This window comes from Rhinolophus sinicus, chromosome 15 (genome assembly GCF_057876585.1).
Source record: "Rhinolophus sinicus isolate RSI-liver-muscle chromosome 15, RSI-T2T, whole genome shotgun sequence".
In the NCBI taxonomy this organism is placed as follows: domain Eukaryota; kingdom Metazoa; phylum Chordata; class Mammalia; order Chiroptera; family Rhinolophidae; genus Rhinolophus; species Rhinolophus sinicus.
Window position 1 is genome coordinate 78083214 of NC_142515.1, and position 24358 is coordinate 78107571.

A 24358-nucleotide genomic window follows, 5' to 3' on the forward strand; every position below is an offset into this window, starting at 1 on the left:
GGGTTGGGTGATATATTTTTTGGCCACACTGCCTGTTAATCATTGTTGCTGGCACCGAGGATGGGGTGACGATGTCCTTCTCTATCCCAATGTGGGGTGAACAGAGAGAGGGAGAAAGGGAGGGGCTGTGTGTACCTATCCACGTTTCCTCTCCTCCCAGCTGCGTACCTACACACACTGCCCCATGTTTGGGGGGCCTGAAGCTTGTACAAGGGGGGCCTTCTTTAAGAAAAAGAACCCAGTACTGTGAATATAAAACTGCCTTTGGGAAGTAGCAGGAACATCAGAAAATAGCCAAGGCAGAAAGAAACACATGTGATAAATAGATGAATGAAAAGGTTACATGCACACAGACATGTGTGCAAAAACAAACAAACAAATAAAAAACCCCACAGAAAACCAAGGAGATTGGAAAACATTTTGGCAGCCTCAAAACATTAAGCATAGAGTTAGCGTATGGCACAGCCATTCCATTCCTAGGTATAGACCCAAGAGGAATAAAAACGTGTGTTCACCCAAAAACTTGCCCATGACTGTTCGTAGCCGCATTATTCACAATAGCCAAAAGGTAGAAGCAACCCAAGTGTCCATCAACAATGAACCGATACGCACAATGTGGTCCATCCATTCAGAGTAATATGACTCAGCCATGAAAAGGAGTGAAGCACTGACACTGCTACATGGGGATGGACATTGAAGATCATATGTTAAGTCAAAGAAGCCAGTCAAGTCTCAAAAGGCCACATGGTATGTGATTCCACTTACACGAATTGTCTAGAAAAGGCGAATTGATAAGGTCCAAGAAAGTAGGTTAGTGGTTTGCCTAAGGCTGGGTGGGGGAGGGAAATGCAAGATTTTGGGGGTGATAACCCCATAATCAAAAGATCTGAGCTTCTTCTTGGGGTAAAGAACATGTTCTAAAATTGATTGTGGTGATGGTTGCACAATGCTGTGAATATACTAAAAGCCACGGGATCGTACATGGTGAATGGGTGACTTGCATGGTGTGTGAATTGTATCTCAATGAAGTTATTGTCAGACAAGTTGCTGGGACTCCTTGCAGAGTCATGAAGGGGCAGGTGCACAGGGGGCTTCAGTGGCAGTCGCCTTTGATGCCCTTGGCCTGCCACAGTGTGCGACGATGCCACAGTTTCAACCATCACTGCTCTCCCAGCTACGCTTCTGGGCTGGCCAAGGGACTATTCTGCTTCCTTCATGAAGCCCACATCTCCCGCCTTCCCCGCCCTGAAGCCGAGGAGCATCTGTGACTTAGGAGAAAAACAAGCAGGCCGGACAGAGGAGAAAAGCCAGACGTGGGGGTGGGTCCTGGAGGCTGATGGGAGCTTGGGGCGGGGGGGCAGCCCAAGGGGCAGTCCTCCAGGGGCCTCAGGAGAGGCTGCAGGGCCTGCCTGCTTTCCTGGGCAGGAGCCTCATGGAGGCCTGAGGCCACCCATAGCCTACAGAGAGCAAAGGCAAAAGCTCACGCCTGGTATCTGTGACTCTAGGTCTGGCATCCAAAGTTTAAAGGTGAAAGGCCAGGGCTAAGTTCAGTCTTTCTATAGAAGCTTCTGACCCAGGAACAGGCTGAGCTGGATTCTGATGCCAGGCTTCACTCTAATCCTGGTGTCACATGTTGAACTCCAATTTTGTGTCACAGACTGAGCCCTAATCCCACTGTCATACACTGAGCCCTGAGCCTGATACCATAAACTGAGCCCTGACCTGATGTCATAGATTGAGCCCCAATCCCAGTGGCATGGACTGAGCCCTTATCCTGTGCCATAGACTAAGTCCCGATCTTGTTGTTATAGACTGGGTTCCCAGCGTTGTGCCCAAAGGTGAATCCCAACTCTGGTCACACAGGAACCCTGACCCAGGTTACAGTCTGAACCCTGACCCCAGCCACAGACTGAGCCCTAACGCTGATGTCACCCACTGAACTCTGATTTTGGTGACAGACTCTTGCCTCTGAGCTCCAAACCTTGTCTCTAGTTGTCATCACTACCTGATATTCCCACTGCACCCCAACTTCAAGCTGTCAAGACCAAACTCATTGTTTCCCCTCCTTTCACCTCCCATATCAGTATCTCTGCCCTGTCCTCTCAGTGACCCGGCCAGAAAGCTGGAGACCAGCATCACCTCCTTGCTGTCCCTCTGGACACTGAGACCTGTCATTTTCACCTCTATGACATTTCTCTGCTCCGTCCTCTCCTCTTCTTTCCTCTGCCACTGTCTTAATTTCAGCCTCTATTATTGCCCTCTCTACACAACTACAACTCTTGTTGGGGTTTGCCCACACACACAACCACAATTGTCAGTGCCCCCCCAGTGCCATCTTTTGTCCTAGTGGCTGGTGTCTTTCTGACATAACATCTCCAATGGTCACTCCCTTGCTGTGCTTGCCACCCCACAGACTCCATCCAGTCCCCTAGGATGACATTCAGAGCCCCTTCCACCCACCCCCGCACACATGAGTCCCCAGCTCACCAGTCTCCTGTTTGCCTTTGTGCTGTTCTCACCATTCCTTCCTCCCTTTCCTGCCTGAAAAACCAAGGACTCTCTCCGACTCTCTGCAGACAGTCGTTGCCAGAGGACTTTGAATTGCTCTGAGCCTTTTTTCTACCCCCTGTTGTATTGTAGCAGGTTTATTTGTTCCTTTCTGTAGCAGGGGTTCCAAAGGCCAAATCTGGTTTGACACCTGATTTTGTAAATAAAGTTTTATTAGCATACAGCCCGTCCCCCCTTTATGACTGCTTTCATGCTACAACAGCAAAATTCAGTAGTTGCTTCAGAAACCATATGACCTCCAAAGCAGAAAATATTTACTCTGTGGCCCTTTACAGTTTTTCTGACCCCTGCTCCAGGGCAAGTTCTGTATCTGACCCACTTTATACCCCCAAGCCCCAAGTAGTAAAATCTTATGTGTATCCGTCAACTCCTGTATGCCTGGGCTCGCGCTAAGCCCATCATGTACTTTGCATTCTTCTATCCTCACAACAATCTTCGGAGACCCCCACGTTATAGAAGGGGAGACTGGGGATCAGAGAGATGTACTGACTTTCTCAAGGTCACACCAGGCTGGTAAGAGGCAGAGGTGGGATGTGAACCCAGGTATTTCCAACTCCAAAGCCAAATGCTCATAACCACCAGGCTATTCTATGGTGAGCTGATGAACGGATAGATGGGTGAATAAATGGATGGATGGGTGGATGGTTGGATAGCTGGCTAGCTGGCTGGTGGCTGGATGAATGAATAGTTGGCTGGCTGGTTGGCTGGCTGGATGGATAGATGGGTAAATGGATGGTGGACAGAAGGGCGGATAGATAGTTGGGTCAATAGGTAATGTGGCAGGGCCCAGAGGCAGTGATGAATTACATTCAGAAGATGGCATTCTTGAGGGGATGAGGTGGGCAGAGATGTAGATGGAAGTGGGGGCAGAATCATGGCAGAGAAGCCAGGCAAGAAGGAAACCATGTTGAGGCACAGAATACACTCATTATATAGGCACTTAGTATATTTTGGGGGACTGAATGAAAGAGTATGGTCAGAATGTGTAACTGGAATAACGGAGGGAAGGGGCTGTGCAGCCCCACCCCAGGGAACCTCCCGGGAGGTCCCAACCCCCCCTCCCAGCCTCGTCTGCTTCCCCAAATCGAACTCCACCATTTTCCCAAGAAGTCCCATCAGGCACCCCGACAGCCAGTTAGAGGCTTAAGAAGGGCACAGAAAGGCTCTTCCTAGGACCCCAGGATTAATGACTGGAAGGATACTCTGCTCCCCATGCCCATGATTCTCTCAGAGGAGCAATCCATCGGCCTGGATTCAGGTCTCAGGCAGCGTCTTCCGCCAGCAGCCAGTGCAGCACCAGCCATAAAAGGGTGTAAGAGTCCCTGCTGGCTGCCACAGCACCTCCCCCCCACCTGCCGGCCTATAAATCACAGCCTCAGCCTACCCAAGTAGGGGCACTGGGTGGCTTGGGCGGCCAGGAGTGGGTAGACCTTCCTTAGGACCTGGGTCACAGGTGGGCTGATCAGAGGCTCATGCATTAAATTTTCTAGCATCGCCATCCACTGGTAGATTTAAAAACCCTCTTTACGCCCTCCAGCTGCCCACACTGACGTCTTTGTTTACTGGGCATAACGCACCACAGAGGTGGCTTTGGAACAGAACTGGTTTTAAGTCTTGGCTCCTCTCGCTCGTGTATGCTGTGTGACCTTGAGCAAGTCACTCAATCTCTCTGAGCCCAACTTCATGAGGGCTCAATAACTGGCAGCAACCTCTTCCATCACAATTACTCTTCTATTGCATCCTGGTCCCAGGCCACCCTCTCTCTCCCCAGCCCTATCACACTGCCCTATGGCCCCAGACACTATCTGGTTATCTCCAAGGGCTAAATACCTCCTGTGATTTAAGAAGGGTCTTTGTGCAAAAGCAATTCACCCAGGCCTAGGAGGTCTAATACAAGGGCCTCTCTAGCCCCTACAGAGGCCCTGGGATCCAGGGAGCCACCAGCCAATGTGTGTGTGTTCAAGGGAGGTGTCTACCAGAACCCCTGGGATCTCAAGCCTCCTACTTTTTGGTGAGCCTCCGTCCTGCAGCCATCTGGGAGCAAACAGCATGAAGGACCCCCAGGAAGCCACAGGCTGCCTGAGGGCATTCGGGTGGCTGAGGGGAGGATTGTCCATTCCTGCAAATTTATCTCCTGAGACAACTTCCTGGCTGAGCCTGCGGAGACATTTCCTTCTAGACAAGAGGGACCCCACAAGTCTGCAATGTTCCATGTTCCATGGTGCAGCGGGGACATGGAATTTGGGGCTGGCTCAGGTAGAGCCTGTGCCCCAGGCGGGCTGAGGAAAGGATTGAGGCGGACAGTGGGCAGGTTGTCTAAGGAGCCCTGTCAGGGTGGCTGGTGCCTGCCGCTTACTGTCTGTCCCCTTACCTCTCTTGAAGGCCCATCGCTTCAGCCACAGCTTGGAGAGGGCTGGCCAGGAGTGGTTGAGTGCCGAGTTAGCCATGGGGGCTGCTTGTGGAGAGTGTGAGTGATCAGGAGGGGATGAAGCAGGAACTCAGCTGGGAATCCTTGCCAGGATGGGGCTGCCAGCAAGAGGGGCGGGGGCTGCCAGTAAGAGGGGCGGGGACTGCTGCAAGGGGCTGCCAGATGCATCAGCTGATGGGAGCTTGGGCCTGGGATGGGGGGCTGGGGTTTCCAGCTGGGGGGCCCAGGTACTCCAGCCTGGGGGGAGGCCAAGCCCTTAGCACAATCCCCACCCCTAGCACTATAGGCCTTTTACCCTGGCTAGACAAGACATTCTGGGAGGAACCACAGATCGCAGTGTGAGGAGTGGTAATGTTGGTTGGGGGCGGAGCTCAGGAAACAAGTATAGACTGGGCCCTGAGGTGAGCCTGGCTGTGTGTGAATGTCTGAGTGTTTGTGTGTGTGTGTGTGTCATTGTCTCGGTGTTTGACAGTGCTTGTGTGTGTCGGCACATAGAGTGTGTGCTTCCAGGTCTGTGAGTGTTTGAGCACAAGCCTTGAGTGTTAACTTGTCTACGTGTATATGAGCATCTAAGTGGGATGCCCCCACCAGTTTTATTGATATAATTGGCAGACAGCACTGTAGAAGTTTAAGGTGTACCAGCATAATGACTTGACTTAATGAAATGACTACAATAAGTTTAGTTGACATCCATCATCTCATATAGAACAAAAAAAGAAAAAAAAAGTGTTTTTGTTTTGTTGTGGTGAGAATTCTTAAGATTTACTCTCTCAGCAACTTTCAAATATACCACACAGCAGTGTTAATTATAGCCATCTGTACATCATGTCCCCAGCACTTATTCACTTATAACTAAAAGTACCTTTTGATCACTTTCACCCATTTCCCCTACCTCACCCCACCCCCAGCAACCACAATTTTGATCTCTTTTCCTATGAGTATTTTTTAAAAAACAATTTAGATTCCACGTATAATTGAGGTCATATACAATATTTGTCTTTCTCTGTCTTATTTCACTCAGCACAATACCCTCTAGGTCCACCCATGTTGTTGCACATGACAAGAGTTCTTTCTTCTTTAGGGCTAAATAATATTACCTAGGTGTTTTTTAAAATCTCTGTGATCCTCTGTGTGTGTGTGTGTGTGTGTGTGTGTGTGTGTGTGTGTGTCTGAATGCCCACCAGTATCTGTGGGGCTGGATATACATGACTCATCTAGGACTTGGGGAGATCTGCCTCTGATATCTTAAGGGGGTTTTGGTGTCTCCCTGAGTTTCTGCGTGTCTGAGTGTTTGTGTCTTTGTGTGTATCCCTGTGGGGTGTGTGTGTCTATGTGCGTGCCTGTCAGCACTTGTCTATGCAAGTGCTGCCCCCTGGTGGTGGAAGCTTCCTGACTTGCATTTTCACTCGTGTCTGAAAAATTCCTGGCTGTCATTTCTCTCCGGCCACCTTTCAGTCTCCTCCCTCCCTTTTCAGAGAATTACCCACACGCTGTCTGTACTGACTCACCCCTACTCGACTCCATAGCCCACTGCAGTCTCATTTCCATCCCCTCCAGTCTTCTTGTTCTCTCTGGGGCTAAATCCCACGGGCACTTTTCAGTCTCACCTTTGACCACTCCCTTCTTGAAATCCATTCCTCCCGGATGCCACATGCTCCTCCTTCCTCTGTCCACTACTTCTCTCTCTCCCTTCCTGACTTGGTTCATCATCCTTTTTTGTACCCTACCTTTAAATTCCGAGGGCTCTGTCCTTGGTCACTTCCTGTTCTCCCCACTGGCTCTGGTGTTTCCATCTGTACCGCCCTCATGACTTTAGCTATCGTATTATGAGTAGGTGGCCCCAAATCTTCCCTTCACAGAAAGACATAAAAGCACACACTCTATACACCAACACCCAACGCACTCTCCAGCACTTGTGGACAATGGCAGACACACATACACAAATAGTCAGATCCATACACACATGATTACATACACACACACACACCCACACACACACACACAATTATACACAACCTGCCAGACACATACATAGAAATCCAGAGAACAGGTTACGGAAGTTTGAAAAATCACATCCTCTGTTGTGCTCCAAGTTTGAATTCCTCATCCCCCACTATCCACCTTCCCCTGGACAGGCTACAGATGCCTCTGGGATCCCCCAGACTGCATGGTGGAGGGCAGTGAGAAGCCAGGAGGCACCGCCATCAAACCAATGGCAGCAAAGACAGGGACGCAGGAGCCCAAGCCCAGGGAAACAAGAGGTTAGAGCAGTGTTAGCAATGGAGGCTCGTGAGAAATCTTACTTTAAAAATACAACAGGGATATCTATTTCTGACAACGGCAGGCTAGCTCATTGTAGATTTACCCTCCCACCAAGAAAGCTTAAAAAGACCGACAAAATTGGAAGAAAAAAAACCCCTCCCCCTCAGTTGGAAGGCATTGGTGGTGAGGGTTTGAGGGGTTGGGACCCCGGAAGGAAGGGTAACCTAGTGAGGTGAGGTAGACAAAGGCAATGTTTTTTTCTCACAAGCAGGTTGTTGATATGAATGTAGTTCTTAAGTGGCTGTGACACAGATCAGAAAGAGGTGCAAGGAGGTGGCCACAATCTTCGTTTAGTCGTCTTTCAAGAACCTGCTCTGCACACTTGATAAAGACTGAGACCCACCATTAGGTTCACATTTTAGGAGTGGCCCAGAAGGTTTCTAAGGATAGACACAGGTCCCATGGATGGGGGCTGCTCAAGCAAGCAAGGCTTTGGGACAAGGACAGAGTGTGAGGGAACAGGCAAGGCTGCGTGCTGGGCCCTGTGCTATGGTCTTACATGCAAGGTCTGTGACAGTCTAATGGAGGAGCAAAGGGAAGGCCAGAGTGGTGAAGTCACTTGCCCATGGCGGCACAGGGGCAAGGGAGCCGGGATTTGAACCTGCAACTGGCTGACACAGCCATCCTATCATCTGTAACAACGGTGCCCAACCCTAAGTCAGGGGCTGGGAGCCAGGGGGCTGTGGAGAATGCCTGGAGCAGGCACACTGACCTGTTTGCAGTTGACATTCCACTGGTGCTGCAAGGCCCAGTGAAAAGTCTGCTTCTTTCAGGCAGTTGTCCTAGAGGGGCTCACAGCCGTGGTGAGGGGGCTGATAGTGGGGGCAGCCTCCCTTGGCCTTGCTTGGTTGTCGTGCTCTTTCCTCAGAGCAGCAGGTGACCAGGCCCACAGAATCAGCCCCCTGAGTGTCGTGTTTGAGGCCTTCCCTGATGTGCCTCCAGCCTCACTCACCAGCTCCATCCTCCCGGGCCCCGAGCTGTCTACTCCAAATCCACCTGTTCCTGGATGCTTCTGGGATACCTTCTCAGACCCCAGAGTTCCTAAAGCCCATGTGGCTCTGCGGCCTGGAAGGAAGCAGAGGCTTGGGTGTGCCATGCACAAAACCACAGCCTTCCTTCCCCAATGCGCCCCACCCCAGGTAGCGGGGGTTTGAGACTCCCTGAGGTGGGCCACGGTGGGAGCCGGGGGCACCTCCCCACGGGGAGGGCTATGCAGTGGAGGGGCCTCCTCCTTGGCAGATAGGGGCAAGGCCATTCTCAGGGCTGGCTCTCAGACATCAGCCTTAAGCAGAAGTGTTTGTTTTGAAAGTCAGACACCCCAGCCCCAACTTTCAGATTCTGCTTCAGGGAGGCCCATTGGGGGGCCCCCAAAAATATCCAGTTTAAGAAGCAAAGCAAGCCTTGTGACTATGCCACAGGGAGCCTAAGTCCCCTCTCCCCTATCCATCTCTGTCCCTGTCCTCCCCCCGACTTTGGCTACAAGGAGCTTCATCCTCCTTTTTCACCTTATGGTCTGTCATGGACCCCAGCCCCCTGGGGAGTTCTCTTAGGACCACAGACGTTCGCAGGATAAACACATGGGGCGCACCGCCTCCCCCACCCACTTGAAAGCACACTGAGCAGAAGGTGCAGAGAAGCTGGAAGGTCTGTCTGTCCAGTGCCCCTCGGGCCCCTCAGACCTCAGGGCTGCTCTGTCCCTGTTGGTCTCTGTGTCCCTCCCTGAGCCTCCCATGATCACTCACCAGCTGGAGACTTGTGCTCGCTTCTGCAGGTACCCAGCCTGGCTACCAGCTCCTGCAGCCCCCACGACCCATAGCCAGGGCTTTGAGCGGGCCCAGGGGGAGCATCAGTGGGCCAGAGCTCAGGGTAACCGCAGGGTGACCCAACTCAGCCCCAACTTTCTCTTCCTCAACTGCCTGCCCGCCTGCCTGGCGCCTCCCTCCCCAGCTGCGGGCCAAGGCAGGGGTCTGAGTGCAGCACTGGCCTGGGTTCTCGAAGCAGGGTACCCTCCTCCACCACTCAGCCCCGTGCGTGCAGGTGTCCCGAGGAGGTGGGTGGGGAGCAGGGGGGAGCCTCAGCACCCTCGCCCCCACCCCAACAGCTTCCTGTGGAACCAACTGCCAAAGAGGAACGGGGCCTCACATGGGTACACAGGCAGAGACGCATGGGGACACACAAGTCACGTGTATCCACAGATACACAGGTACTCAGACGCACTGATGAACATGCAGTGGTATGGGGGGACACATATGGTTACATGGGGTACACGGAAGCACCTGGATCCCCATGGGGTGCTGGTAAATGATTAATAACCACCTCTCTGACCAGAAAAGAAAATGAAGCCCTGATATGTAGCACCTGCCGATTCCCATGGTGTAAATACTCCCATTACGACTGATTTCACCTGCTAACCTGATGTCATTGAGTGTGGAGTTAGGATGAAATGCTTAGACTTGGCTCCAGCACGTCCCTGGAGCAGGTACTCAGGCATGTGGGTTTATATGCACATGGCCCCTCGCACTCAGGTATGTGGGCACGTGTGGATCCTGGGCAGCGTGGGGGTATGCAGACAGAGCGGTCTACCTGCACAGACAGCTGGGTGATACAAAGCACACCGAGGCTCCTTTACACTCAGAGACAAGTGGGTGCATTGGCACACACAGCATTGTGCATGGAGACGTGTGGAACCACTCACAGGCAGACGAGAGCAAAAACCAGGACTCCGAGGCCAGAGGGAGCTCATGAGGAGATACAGGCAGGCACAGCCAGCTCGTCCTGGCACACAGAGCTTGTTAAATGTTCAGGGATTTTGAGAGGCGGTTGTTAAATTTTTTATGACGGCAGCTGTCATAAAAATTTAATTATATAAATTGACAGTTAAATAAATTATGTTAAGAACAAAAATACTAATCACTTACACCCATCACCAGGTACTTAATACCACTGAACTGTACACATAAAAATGGTTAAAGTGGTAAATTTTATGTCATGTATGTTTTACCCCAATAAAGTAAAAAGGAAATTCGTCAGTTCCTAATTATTTTACTACATTTTTTTCTTGTTCATGCTCTTGAGGTTATTTATACCTTTTGGATCCCCTGTTTATGCCTTTTGAACCTGTTTGGTGGAAATAGTATATAAAGGAGTTACACACTATTCTCTATCGATATGGAATATAGCTATACAATAAGCCCTCAGTTAACATTAAATTTCTGCAACTTTAAGCAAAATAACATAACGAAACTGATTTTACCATAGGCTAATTGGTACAAACAGAGTTAAGTTTCTACAGCATCGTTATAAAGAAATGACAAAAGAAACGATGTTATTCAAGGACCTGGTCTACCTATCATCTATCTATCTATCTATCTATCTATCTATCTATCTATCTATCTATCATCTATCAATTATCTATCACCTATCTATTGTCTACCTATCTAGCTATCTACCATCTATCTATCGATCATCTATCTATCATCTATCTACTATCTATCATCTATGTATGTATGTATGTATGTATGTATGTATCTATCTATCTATCAATTATCTACCTATCTATCTACCTGTCATCTATCTATTATCTATTATCTATCTATATATCATCTATCTTTCTGTTTATCTATCATCTATCTCTCTATCAATTATCTATCTATCATCTAGCTATCAATCATCTATCTATCTATCTATCTATCTATCTATCTATCTATCTATCTATCTATCATCTAGCTAGCTTTCATCTAGCTATCTAGTTATATACTATACTATATCTTCCCAGTTCCATGTTCGGTGACAGCACACTGGTACTTTGAAATGACAACGGTGAGGGTATTTACACCACGGAGATTGGCAAATGCTACAAATCAGCACCCTGCAGCTGAGAGCTGGTTGTTAGACACTTACCAGCACACCCCTGCATGAAGGGCACACATGCTCTTGTAGCACCACAGGCAGTCACACACACGGATGAGGGAGCCCACAAAAGCACACATGGCACTCTGGAGACATACGCAGGCACAACAGTCTCGTGGACCCCTAGAAACATGAAGCCATAGGGACATACATGGAGACACAAAGACACACATGTGCATGAGCATGTACCATTGTGGGGATACACAGAGTGGACATGAAGACACACACACAGCGAACACCCCTGGATATACATGTGTCCACACAATGACTCAAATACATACACACACACAGACACACATACACGCAAAGGACAGATGCTGGGCACTTGGAGAACACATGTGGAGAAACTGACACCTCAGTTGCCGTGTCACCCCCACCTCCAAGCCACAAACACACAGCCCCAGAGGTTCCTCAAACCCTCACGACCCAGAATTCCACACTTGTCCTTAGGGCAATCCACAGAAACATACAAATGCAAGACCCACACAGGACACAAGGAGACACAGAAGTGCACAGATAAGTGTGCACAACACATTCCATACCCCGCCGGTTATTTAATGCAAAGCATATTAATTAAGTGCCTACTGTATACTGGGCACTTTATTAGGTGTGGGATAGCAGTGGACAGGACAGACATACCCCTGCTCTAGGGGAGCTTGTGCACCAGGAAATAGGCCCAAGAGGTAATTTCAGATGGTGTGAAATGCTGTGACAGGAAGTAAACATGTGAAGTGACAGAGACTGGGGGTGGGGTGGGTGGCGGCTGCTGCAGCCACGAGGGTCAGGGAAGGCCATGGAGCTGAGAGCTGAATGCCCAGAAGGAGCCAGGCATGTAAATGAAGACCTGGGGAAAGGGCGTTCGGCGGGGCAGAGCAGTCAGGGCAGAGGCTGGGTGGCAGAACTGAATGGAACAGGAGGCTGGAGGGCGCCAGTCACAGGAGGTGAGGCTGGCAGGGCCCGGACACCAGGACCTTGGGGAAGGGATGGTAAAGTGTGGCTGATGGGCACCACTGGAGGGCTTTAAGCAGAGAAGGAAGGGGCAGAGAAGGAAGGGACAAGATAACTGAGCAGAGGCAGAAGCCCCCGAGACCTGCACAGAGGCCACCACAGGGCGGTGCTGGGAGGGAAGGTGGGTTCAGGGTTCCATGTCCAGGAAGCGCTGCTCTGTGCCTCTCTCTGTCTTCCTCTGTCTCACTTCCTCTTTAGCTCTCAATTTCTCCTTTTCTCTCTGTCTCTCATCTTATCCTCTCCTTTCTGGGCTCCCCCTGCTCAGAACCGAAGCCCTCTCAGGCCTCTCCCGACTCCACTGCCCTTCCTGCCTCCCTATCCTGCTCCGCCATCTTAGGGGCCAATCACTGCAGATTGTGGTCTGCGCTCTGCCTGTGATGCTCGGCCTCTGCATCCCGGCCTCCATGCCCACTGCCCCGTTCTCCTCCTGCGAGTCCCCACTGGCCTCCTGGACTCTGACCCCTCACCTGTGTACACCTGGCTTCCCTCTTCCCTCCACGACCCTGTCTTTTTTCCAGGAAGGGCCCCTCTGCCTGCACCACCCTTTCCTGCTTTCCCTGCTGTTAAATATACATAATGTAAGTGTGGGGACAGAGCCCCAGAGAGTAGTTTACAGGCTCTCGGCCTCACGTGAAGGGTGCTGGCTCGGGTGGTGAATGGCCGTCGGCTGTGGCTGATTGGCCATCGGCTGTGGCCGGTTAGCCAATTGGCCCCTGGTATAACTGCTGCGACTATGGAGGGCGGAGGAGAGTGGAAGAGGAGGGCTGAGAGAGGAACAGAGGAGAGAGTGGAGAAGAGTTGTCGGTCGGTCGGATGGCGGAAAAGCAGACGGCAGGTCGGCGTCCGGTGGGCCCAGCCTCCAGTGAGACCATGGTGGTATGGCTCCCCTACCTATGGCTCCGTGGGTGTTCCTTTTCGGCCTCACCGTATCCTGCGTTCTTATGTGGGGAGCGGGAGCAGAGACCCCGCAGGCCGCCTCGCACGACAAATGGCGCAGCGAGCAGGGTCTCCCACATGACAAATGGCGCAGCGAGCAGGGTCTCCCGCACGACAAATGGCGCAGCGAGCAGGGTCTCCCGCACGACAGTAAGATTTACCATCTAACCATTTTTGTAGGTGTCCTGCTCAGTGGCGTTAAGCACACTCACATTATTGTGCAACCATCCCCACCATCCATCTCCAGAACTTCCTCATTGTCCCAAACTGACACTCTGTCCCGAGTCCCCCACTCACTCCCATCCCCTCCCCCAGCCCCTGGCACCACCATCTACTTCCTGTCTCTATGAATCTGACTCCTCTAGGGACCTCAAATAAGTGGAATCACACAGTATCTGTCCTTTTGTGACTGGTTTATTTCACTGAGTATAATGTCCTTAAGTTTCATCCATGGTGCAGCGTGTGTAAAAATGTCCTTTCATTTTAAGGCTGAATAATAATCTTCCATTGTATGAATGGACCACACTATGTTTATCCATTCATTCATCCAGGGGCATTTGGGTGGTTTCCGCCTTTGGCCATTGTGAGTAATACTGCTGTGAACATGAGTGTACAAAGATCTGTTTGAGTCCCTGATTTCAATACTTTTGTGTATATACTGCTGGAGAGTTTTAAGTGTGGATATGTGAACCAATCCTGTGTTTAGCTGTAAGAGATGGCTTTTTCGAGGATGTGGAGAAAAGGGAAAGCTCGTGCACTGTTGGTGAGATTGCAGATTGGTGCAACCACTATGGAAAACAGTATGGAGGTATCTCAGAAAAGTGAAAATGGAACTATCTTATGACCCAGCAATTCCACTCTTGGGTATCTATCCAGAGAATTCCAAAATGTTAATTCTAAAAAATCTGTGCACCCCTATGTTTATTGTAGCACTATTCACAATAGCCAAGACATGGAAACAACCGAAATGCCTATCGGTAGACGACTGGATTAAGAAACTGTGGTACGTTTATACAATGAAGTATTACGCAGCCATAAAGAAGAATGAAATCTTACCATTTGCAATGATATGGATGAACCTAAAGAACATTGTGCTAAGTGAAATAAGTCAGACAGAGAAAGAGAAATACCATATGATCTCACTTATATGTGGAATCTAAAGAATGGAATAAATGAACGAACTAATCAAAAACAGTCTCAGAGATATAGAGGAAAAACTGAGGGTTGCTAGATGGGGAGGTGGGGATAAGGGAGAAGGTGAGGAGACTAGAAAGCACAATCAGTTACCACAAGATTGCCACGGGGATATGAAAGTCAATTGGGGGAATATAATCAATAATGTAAAGATTTTGTAGGATATGCGATGGATACTTGTCTTATTAGGGAGACCACTTCACAGATGGTATAGATGCCTGACCACTGCGCTGTACACTTGAAGCTGAAGCTGAATAATAATGAATGTCAACTATAATTTTATATATATATATATATATATATATATATATATATATATATATATATATATGATCACAAGAAGTGGAGTACAGCATATAGAATAGAGACAGTGGAAATGTAACGGCTGTATGCGATGTCAGAGGGGTAGTAGATCGGGGGAGGGAGGTTATCACTTTGTGAGGGGTATAAATGATAAATATCTAACTATTACAGTGCTTTGTACACATGAAACTAAAAAAAAAAAAAGATGTCTTTTTCTTCAGAACGTAGTTGCCATCACAGCAATGGCCACTAGAGGGCAGTGCTTTCCCGGGACTTCTCTAGCCATAGTTCAAAACACAAAAATACCAGGCCTAGGGGCCAAGTCACGCATGGCCTGCGTTAGTGAGGGAAATGGGCGTGGGAAATAGGTGGCCTTTAGGTCTACCTTTCCTCCTACGACTTTTGATAGAGGTGTGGTTGAGTGAAATATTTCTGTGTTGCAGTAAAAAACAAACAAACAAAAATTCCAGATGAGCTAAAGATAAAATGTAAAAAAAACTCCACACAAAACCCAATAAAAATGATTGAAGGAATTTATAAGGTTATTTTTACAACTAAGGGTTGAAAACTTAAAAAAAAAATAACCAAACAAACAAAAAAATGAAGACAGGAAACTGAAAACCATGAATGAAAAGACATAAATTTGTTAGTTTATACATAAAGTAACAAAAATTTTAGGAAAACAATATTATAAACAAAGCCAATAAATACAGATCAACTCTTTGTCTGAGAAGGATTAGTACCTTCATATAGAAAGAGTTTCTAGGGGCGACCGGATGGCTCAGTTGGTTAGAGCGTGAGCTCTGAACAACAGGGTTGCCGGTTCGATTCCCACATGGGAGAGTGAACTGTGCCCTCCACAACTAGATTGAAGACGAGCTGCTGCTGAGCTTCCGGAGGGACCGCCGGATGGCTCAGTTGGTTCGAACGCCAGTTCAATTCCCACATGGGATGGTGGGTTGCGCCCCCTGCAACTAAAGATTGAAAATGGCAACTGGACTTGGAGCTGAGCTGTGCCCTCCACAACCAGATTGAAGGACAACGACTTGGAGCTGATGGGCCCTGAAGAAACACACTGTTCCCCAGTATTCCCCAATAAAATAAAATAAAAAATTAGCCTCCATTAAAAAAAAGTTTCTACACACTGATAAGAAAAAAGACAAACAAATAAATAGAAAATTGAGAAAGGATATGAACTGGTACATCTCAGAAACTAAAAAAAGTTTACATTGTGTGTATTTTATTAGCAAGGAAAGCAGGAAAAGGTAGTGCAGCAGAGGGGCCCTCTCTGGAGGTGAGACAGAGGTGAAACAGCATAGTGGAAGGGAAGGGAAGGCCAGGTGTACACAGAGTGAAAGAACATATGGAAATATGGTCCTAGGAGCACAGAGAGTGTGAATTTCAGTAACAATGAGCTGTCCATTCGCACCCAAGAGATTTGGAAGAACAACAAAGAGTGACAACGTGTATTTGTTTATCATCTTATTGTAGTTAAAATTGTAGTAGAAATCAGAAAATATGTGAAATTGTACAAGTTTCATTTGTCCATGATTTCTAATAGTTTCTAAAACTGAACAAAAGTTTTCACGCAGTTGTCATAACACATGTAAAAAGGAAGTGCTAAAAAAACCTAAAAAGATGATAATACCTACTGCTGGCAGAGATGCAGAGAAAAGGGTACTGGAGCATATAGTCAGATGATTAGAAACACTTCCCCTAACATGTATAGACCATAAATGATCACAGCTGAGGCTGCCCCTTAACAGCCTCTGCTTTATATCATCTTATTTCAGAAGTAAAACTTACTCTCTAGGGCGGCCGGTTGGCTCAGTTGGTTAGAACTCAGTGCTCGTAACACCAAGGTCGCTGGTTTGATTCCCTCATGGGCCAGTGAGCTGTGCCCTTCACAACTAGATTGAAACAACTATTTGACTTGGAGCTGATGGGTCCTGAAAAAACATACTGTTTCCCAATTTTTAAAAAAATGAAAAAAATAAAAAAGAAATATATATTAAACAACAACAACAACTTATTCTCTAGTATTTGTTGACCATTTCCCACCCCATTTCATGTAAGACCCAAGGAGGAACATCTCCATTACGACCTATAGGCCTCCCCCTTCTTTCAATGTTTAAAAAATGAGATATGATTTCTGTGTAGCGAAATTCAATCATTTTAGTGTACAGATCTCTGAATTTTGACTAATCCATACAGTTATGTATTTACCAAAACAATCAAGATATAGAACAATTCCACTGATCCCCCCACCCCAAATTCCCTCATGCCCTTTTGTAGGCATCCTCTTTTCCTACCCCTGGAAAGTACTGACTTCTTCTCTGTCCCTACAGGTTTGTCTTTTCCAGATACCATATAAATGGAATCATCAATTTTTAAGCCTTTGAGTCGGACTTCTTCCACTTAGCATGAAGCGTTTGAGTTACCCCTGCTGCTGTGTGTATCGGTGACTCCTTTTCCTCCCTGAGTAGTACTCCACGGCATGCACACCACTGTTTGTTTGCCCACTCATCCATGGACTATCATCTAGGTTGTATCTAGTTGTTGGCAATTATGGATAATGCCACAATAAACATGTGTGGGAGGTTTCTGTGTGAACATACATTTTAATTTCTCTTGGGAAAATACCTAGGAATGGCATTGCTGGGTTACATGGTAAATGTACCATATTTAACTTTATAAGAAGCACTTAAACTGTCTTCCAAAATGGTATGAAAAAGACACCGTTTTGTTCCCACCAGCCACACCCTTGTCAGCACTTAGTGTTGTCATCTTCTAATTTTAACCATTCTCACTGGTATGCAGTGGTCTCTCATTGTGTTAGGGCCCGTTTCTAACATCAGAAAATGTGGATGGTGGCCTCTGGGCCTTTCAGTGTCCCTAAATGAGAATGTGGGGGTCAGGGGTCACCTCCTCATCCTGCTAATCACTTGCTGTGAGCCCTGTGGAGGCATAATTACGTTTGTCTGTGCCACAGTTCCCTCCTTGGTGACTTTCCCATGCCATAAGTTTAGATGCAACGATGCAGGTGAAGGGCCCGGAACAGGATCTGGCATGTGGTAGGAGGCAGCCAGGCAATCGCGTGGCTTCTTTACCAACAGCTTTCTAGCCTCAGGGCCTTTGCACTTGCAGTTCCCTCTGTTGGAAAGGTATTCTGGTTCCCTTTCAACTGCTTAACTCTGCGTGTGTGTGTGTGTGCATGTATGTGTGTGTGTAGGCAGGAAACTAAGATTGGTTCATTAATGCCTTTAACCCATTTGTATTTTAAAAACAAAACAGCACCCACCTATGTTACAAAAAATAGACCTATGAATATGCAGGAGACATTATTTATTCTGTCAAGAGAGGGTCCCCTGCATACCTGAGGACTCAGTGTTGCCAGATAAAATATAAGAAACTGGACTTCCTATACTTTTATTTACTACTGTGGCAGCCCTACTCAGGGACCCTTTGTGGTAACCCCAGAGCCCCCCAGGGCTGGTTTCCCAAGTTCAGACAGAAGCATGAGGTAGGGGAGGCTGGTCCCCTTGTCCTGCCCACTACTGGCTGAGGACCCACCCCTTCCTCTGCTGTGGAACCCCCAGAGAAACCACAGGGGACTTCAGGGGTTTCAACAGGAAAACCACATCTTAATATAACCCAAGAGCCCAATGTTCCCATAATGAGATGTTCACAACAGCACAGCATTGCTTTTTCTCATACTTCCAATAGTAAGATGCGCCCAAGTGGCTCCCAGGGCTGGTTATGGATCATGAAGGCAGGGTCCCCATGCTCTGGGCTCTTTCCATGGGGTTTATTCAACTCATTAAATCTTCACAGCTGTCCTGGGAGGCAGGTCCCATTGGCCCCACTTTGCAGATGGGGAAGCTGCTGCTGGGTGAGGTAAGAGCGTGTGATACCCTGCCCCCTAGTGGCTGCGGTATGCATAAACCCTTAGACCATCTGCCTAGTTAAGGGCACACTGAGAAGCGACAGCCTCTGGACAGCTGTGCTCACCACCGTGGCGGGGCGGGGCATCCATGTAGAGTTAACTCTGCCTGTCTCTGCTATACCTGTATTCACGGCTGGTGAAGTGGACAGCCTCTGTCTGCCACTGCGCCCACACGAGACATGTCAGGAAACAGTGCCATGCCTCGGCAGTTCCCTTCCCATCATTGCATTCTTCATGAGGCTCCTCCAACTGGGGTCTTCAGCCTTCCTGGGAAACACTGAGGGATTGTTGTCCTTCACCAGTGTCTCACCCCCAGTCCTTGCCATTTTCTTCTTTCCCAGACTCCCTCTTGAGGTTTGTCTGGGGTGGGGCAGGGCTCATGCTTAGCTGCCTGGTAGGGTACACAGAGGCTGGGGAAAGGTGGCACTAAGTCTTGTGTTCCACTGACCAGGGTCACCAACAACGAGAGGTCGTGGTGCTCCAACACCAGCTCATCCAAGCCCCCCGCTAGGGAGAGTTAGGCTTTCACCTTTTAGACTCTAGTTCTGATCGAGGGGATCTCGTAGGTCTACCGTCGGCATGAGCCGAGAAGGGCTACTGGGCAGCGCTGGCAACTGCCCAGCCCCCTCAACCATGGAACAGTGCTTAGGACAGCAGCTGGCTGCCCCCTATCTGTCACAGTCAGATGAAACCCACCTCCCCGCACAGGACAGCACATGATACCTGTGGAGCATCTACTTTGGGTCAGACACTGTGCCAGGTGTGGGAGCCCTTGCAGAGCTCAGGGCAGGAAGTGTAAAGCAACATGGCACGTGCTGCAGTGGGACCCCAGGTGAACCTCGACCTGGGAGTCCCAGAAAACTTTCTCATGAAGTGATGCCCAGTACACAACTGATAGAGGAGTGAGGCGGGGGGACTCTGTGACAAGCACAGGGCCAAAATGGGGACCAACGTGATTCTTCCCCTTGTCTGCAGCAAGGACAGCCACGAGTGGGAGAGGCCATAATGAAGGAAGCTGGAGACAGAGGCCATTGTGTGCTGGGTCCTAGGACGCGGGTTTGGAAAGAGTTTTCGGTTTTGCTCCAAGGGCGGTGGGGAGCCATGGGAGGCATTATGCAATGGGTGGTGGTGGCAGGGTCTGGGCTTTGTTTTAGAAAGATCCTTCCGGCTAGAGAGGAGGAGAGTGGATGCAGGATGCAATCCGGAGGCCACGAGGCAGGTGAGGGGGTAGTGCTGTTATCCGGGAAAGAGGGTGGTGGCTTAGGCCAGGCAAGGGATGGAGAGAAGTGGGGGGTTTGGAAGGGGATTCAGGAGGCAGAAAGAGCTGGGTTTTGTGTAGACATAAAGGATAAAGAATAAGGAATCCTGCCTCCTGGCTCTCAGCCTGATTCCCTAGTGGACAGGCCCTGGGGGAGGCTACAAGGCCAGCACTTTGAATGCATAGCACCAGTTCCCACCAGCCCATGGGTGTAACGTTGGTGCCTGCTTCCCGCCATTTGCCCATTTGCATTTCAGGTGCCTGGAATTTTCCAGCAATCCCTCTGGTCACCCTGGAAGGGAGAGGGTGGGGAAGAATGTCCCCCGCCCCAGCAGCTGACCCAAAGGCAGAGGCTGCCCTGGGTTGACGCTCTTCCTTTTCCTCCGAGGGGTGGGGGAGCGTGCCAGAGCATCTGGGAACCCCAGAGGAAGGGCAGGGCGTCTCAGACATGGGGACCTCTCTTCCTGTACCCTCATGGACTCAGGGGTCAGGAAGCGCAGGTCTCCAGTAGGGGACTAGGGGGGGCGCATGTTCGGGTCATCTGGACGAATGTCTGCCTCTGGGTGTTCCTTCGTTCATTCATTTGCCCATTATAGCTGAAACTTCAGTGAGGGCGCCCTTCAGTGAGGGCGTCCAGTGAGGGGGAAACTTCAGTGAATCCCCCCTGACCCCCGTCCCCATGGCTGGCTCCTTCTTCCTAATTCAGCTTCTGCTCAAACAGCACCCCTTCGGGACCTGCCTCTCCCCCTGCCCTGCCCCCACCCACCAACCCTGTGGAGATCTTTGAACATACACATCCACTAGGCTCTTCTCATGTCAGGTCTGTGTTGGCAGGTGGTGGAGTTTGAGGCATTGGGCTCCCTCTGGTCTGTGGGCTCCTGCCGGCAAGATAGGTTTGGTGTTTATTAATGCCCAGTGGATCCCCAGTGCCCAGCACAGAGCCCGCGTCTACACAAGGCGCTCAACAGGTGTTTGTCAATATGAAGCCAGGCACTGGGGTAGAGGTCTGAGCAATGGGGACCTGGGTGCCGCTCTGTCTGTGTGTGAGTCTGAGCATGTCTGTGTGTGTGTCACATATGTGCTCGCATGTGCTGAGCACGTCTGTGTATGTGTGTTTGTGCCTGAGGCTGTCTCGATGTGCATGCCCACACCAGTCCCTATGTGTCCCGAGCACATGTGTGCATGCCATCCCACACGGGCACACCTGTGCATATAAGACAGTGGACACATGCACATACCTGAGCCCACCCACGTGGGTGTGTTGGAGCATATCTGTGAGTGTGTGACCACACAGGCGTCCACGTGCACCTGAGCATGACTGTGTGTGTATTTGCATGGTTCCATTTGAGTGTATTTTTATCTGAGTGCCTACTAATGTGCAAATGTGAGCTTGAGCATGTCTGTGCATGTGCCCACACGAATGCACACATGTCTCCAACATGCCTGCATGTGTACCCACATGGGCGTGTCTGCGCATGTGGATGCATGGTGCCCACATACATTCAGAGCTGGGCCTGAACCCAGGGACCTCCCGACCCCCAGCACTGCCTGATTTCAGATCCAGGAGGTCCTGGCCCACCCAGCCTCCCTCTCTCCCCGAACCTGGACCCTGAACCTTCTGGCCTTCCCCCAAGCCAAACTTGCACCTTCAAAGAACCAGGATGCAGTGGGAGAAATACCTCTTGGCAGCTTCTGGGTCTCCTGGCAGTTTCCATGAAGGGATCCAGAGCTGTCTGAGATGGGAACAGTTTTTTGGGAAGGGGCCCTTGGCTTCCAGGGGCACGAGCTGGAGCCACACATGCTATGCTGTTCAGGGCCTGGCTCCACCGGTGGGATCCAACTGCATGACTTCACTGCCACGTCTAGACAGGGAACTGGATGCCAGTATCAAAACAGGGGCAACCTATTGGATAGCTGGTGTGCATCTGCACGGTGCCTCCAGGAGGCTATATGGCACCTTGGGGGGGCTCAGTGTCAATAGTGTTCCCCATTTCAGAGCAAGGGAGACCCAGAGTGGCAGGATCTAACTCAAGCGACGTGACGCTAAGCCAGTGGTTCTCAACTGGGGACAATTTCCCCTCTTCCCCAGGGGACATTTGTCAATGTCTGGTTGGGAGATGTTTTTGGTTGTCACATCTGCCAGGGAGGAGGGAGGCTCCTGTCTCGTAGGGGTGGAGGCCAGGGATGCTGCTCAATATCCTGCAAGCACAGTGCGGCTCCCCACGGCAGAGTGGTCCAGGCCCACACGTCAGCAGTGCCCGGGCTGAGATGTTCTCCCATAAGGCTTTGAAGAGAGACAGACAGGGTCCTGAACTTAAAGACATAAAAGGCGTTTCAGATGCAAAAGACTTGTGTTAGGGACAAAAGAACAGATGAATAGCCAGTGAGCCTCTGAAAACATGCTTAGCATCATTAGTCATCAGAACTAGAACCACTGTGAGCTACCATGACACACCCACCAGAATGACCAAGGGGGGGAAATCCGAAGATACCAAGTGTTGACAAAATTATGGAGCAACTGGCACTTTCCACTATTGCTAGTGGAACGTTAGGTGGTAGAACTACATCCCATCAGTCAAACTGAGGCATAAATTCTCACCGCCAACCCAGATCAAGGACTGCACTTCCTAACAGACGTGCAAAGAACTGCAGTCACATTTTCTGATCCAGCAGAATATCAGTTCCCCAGGTTGATGACCAAGGGACTCACTGGAAGGGGGAACCCAGTTCAAATGCTAGGATTCAGGATTCTCTGTCCCTGGTTGGCACAAACATCTGTTCAAATGTCAATGACTGTCTTCTTAAGAAGCCTGCACTGGGCAGCCGTCATTGCGGCGTGTTTTAAATGTAGTTGATACTTATACCATTTTTGTTGTTGTTGTTGTTTGTTTGTTTTTTCTTAAATAAAGATGAGTTTTGAATAGTTTCTTTGCTCAATTGTTCCTTTCCTGAGCATGGCTATTGTGTAAAAAACCGGACTGATGGACATCTGACAGAGGTTTCTTGAGAAAGTGGGAACATGGTGTTGAATCTCCAGTCCTGTTCCCGGCAGGTGGGTGTGGGTGTCCGTGTAGTGGCGTTTGAACCTAAGGGAGGATGACGTGTGATGGGTCGGGACCTTCCCAGGCAGGGTCTTCCTGAGCCAGGCCCTGGAGAAGTTCCCACGGTCAACATTTGTTCCGTGGTCACATGTGAAGGCCAGGAACTTCCCAAAGTTCAAACTCTGGGGCAGCAAAGGCAGGTCCTACCTCTGTGAATGTAGTCACGACAACTGTCACATTTATTGAGCATTGGCTGTGTGCCAGCCCCCAGGCTAAGACTCTGCCAACACCATTTTATATCTTCTTCCCCTCAAATTGGACCACTCTCCTCCTGTTCACTGCTCTAAAAAAGTGGAAATACCCCATCCTATTACTCACTGTCACATCACTCAACTCTATTTTCTGTATTACATTTGTGACACTTTGGAATTTATTTATTTTCTCTCTCTCTCTCTCTCTGAAGCTTTGTGCAATCAGGAAGCTTTGTCTAATCTATTTCCAACTGAATCTCAAGCTCAACTGCTTTTCCCCATGTGGACAAGTCACACTTCACATCTCTGTGCCTCCTTTTCCTGGTCTACAACATGGATATGATAATAATTCTTAATTCAGAGTAAACCCGTTAAAGGTCTTAAAACACAGCATCTGGTGCATGTGTGCTCAAAAGCTATTCATTAATGTTATTAAGTATTTAAAAGATCTTCATAGAAGGAAGAAAGAGTCCTTGGGCATATAACTCCATTAATTCAAGGATTCATTCATCCAATAATTATTACACAAGAGAGGCGCAGACCAGTAAGTTCACACCAGGGAGACTGAAGTTCGAAAACACTAGTGATCGTGATGCTAACGAGTATTCGTAAGCATATTGTCGAGCAGGGTGTCATGTGGCATCTCTGCTCCCGCTCCCCACATAAGAACGCAGGACATGGTGAGGCCAAAAAGGAACACCCATGGAGCCATAGATAGGGGAGTCACACCACTATAGTCTCGCTGGTGGCTGGGTTGGAGACACAGGAAGCAGGAGCCACACTGTCTGCAACCTGCTGTCCACTTCTCTGCAATCTGCAACCCACACTCAGCTGTGCTAACTGCAATCCACTTTTGCTAGCTCAGCCACCATCTTCTTGCTAGCCCCCATTTTCTGCCAGCGTAGCCACAGCAGTTATATTAGTGGCCAATGGCTCACTGGTTACAGCTGACGGCCAACTAGCCACAGCTGATGGCCATGCAATCACAGTTGATGGCCATTTACTACCTGAGCCAACACCTTTCCACGTGAGGCTGAGAGCCTGGAAACTGCACTGCTGGCTCTGTCCCCACACACATCTATGTGCCAGGTCCCATTCTACACCCCCCCCCGCCCCCCGTGGGGAGGTATTTTCATTTCCTAGATGAGATGGCTGAGGCTCAGAGAAGGTAGGTGTTTCCCCACATCCTCACCA

General features: G+C 49.4%; 1 protein-coding gene and 1 long non-coding RNA gene across 6 annotated transcripts in view; one reads left to right on the top strand and one right to left on the bottom strand.

Annotated features, from left to right (window-relative positions):
* The window catches only part of ARHGEF18 (Rho/Rac guanine nucleotide exchange factor 18), an 84965-nt gene extending 75604 nt beyond the window's left edge, over positions 1–9361 (bottom strand). For 3 of the 5 annotated variants that reach the window (XM_074337755.2, XM_019757585.3, XM_074337759.2), the window contains exon 1: positions 4940–5020. In XM_074337755.2, coding sequence (XP_074193856.2) covers positions 4940–5015 — 76 coding nt within the window. In that variant the 5' untranslated portion in view covers positions 5016–5020. Of the gene's footprint in view, positions 1–4939; positions 5021–8030; positions 8186–9060 lie in introns of those variants that run through there. The other 2 variants (XM_074337756.2, XM_074337758.2) reach the window with 2 other exon arrangements.
* Positions 9362–11996: 2635 nt separating this feature from the next.
* On the top strand, positions 11997–17271 carry LOC141572686 (uncharacterized). The gene is made up of 2 exons (XR_012498045.2): positions 11997–13111; positions 17017–17271. It is a non-coding gene; the product is annotated as an uncharacterized LOC141572686 (long non-coding RNA).
* The last annotated feature ends 7087 nt before the right edge of the window (positions 17272–24358 follow it).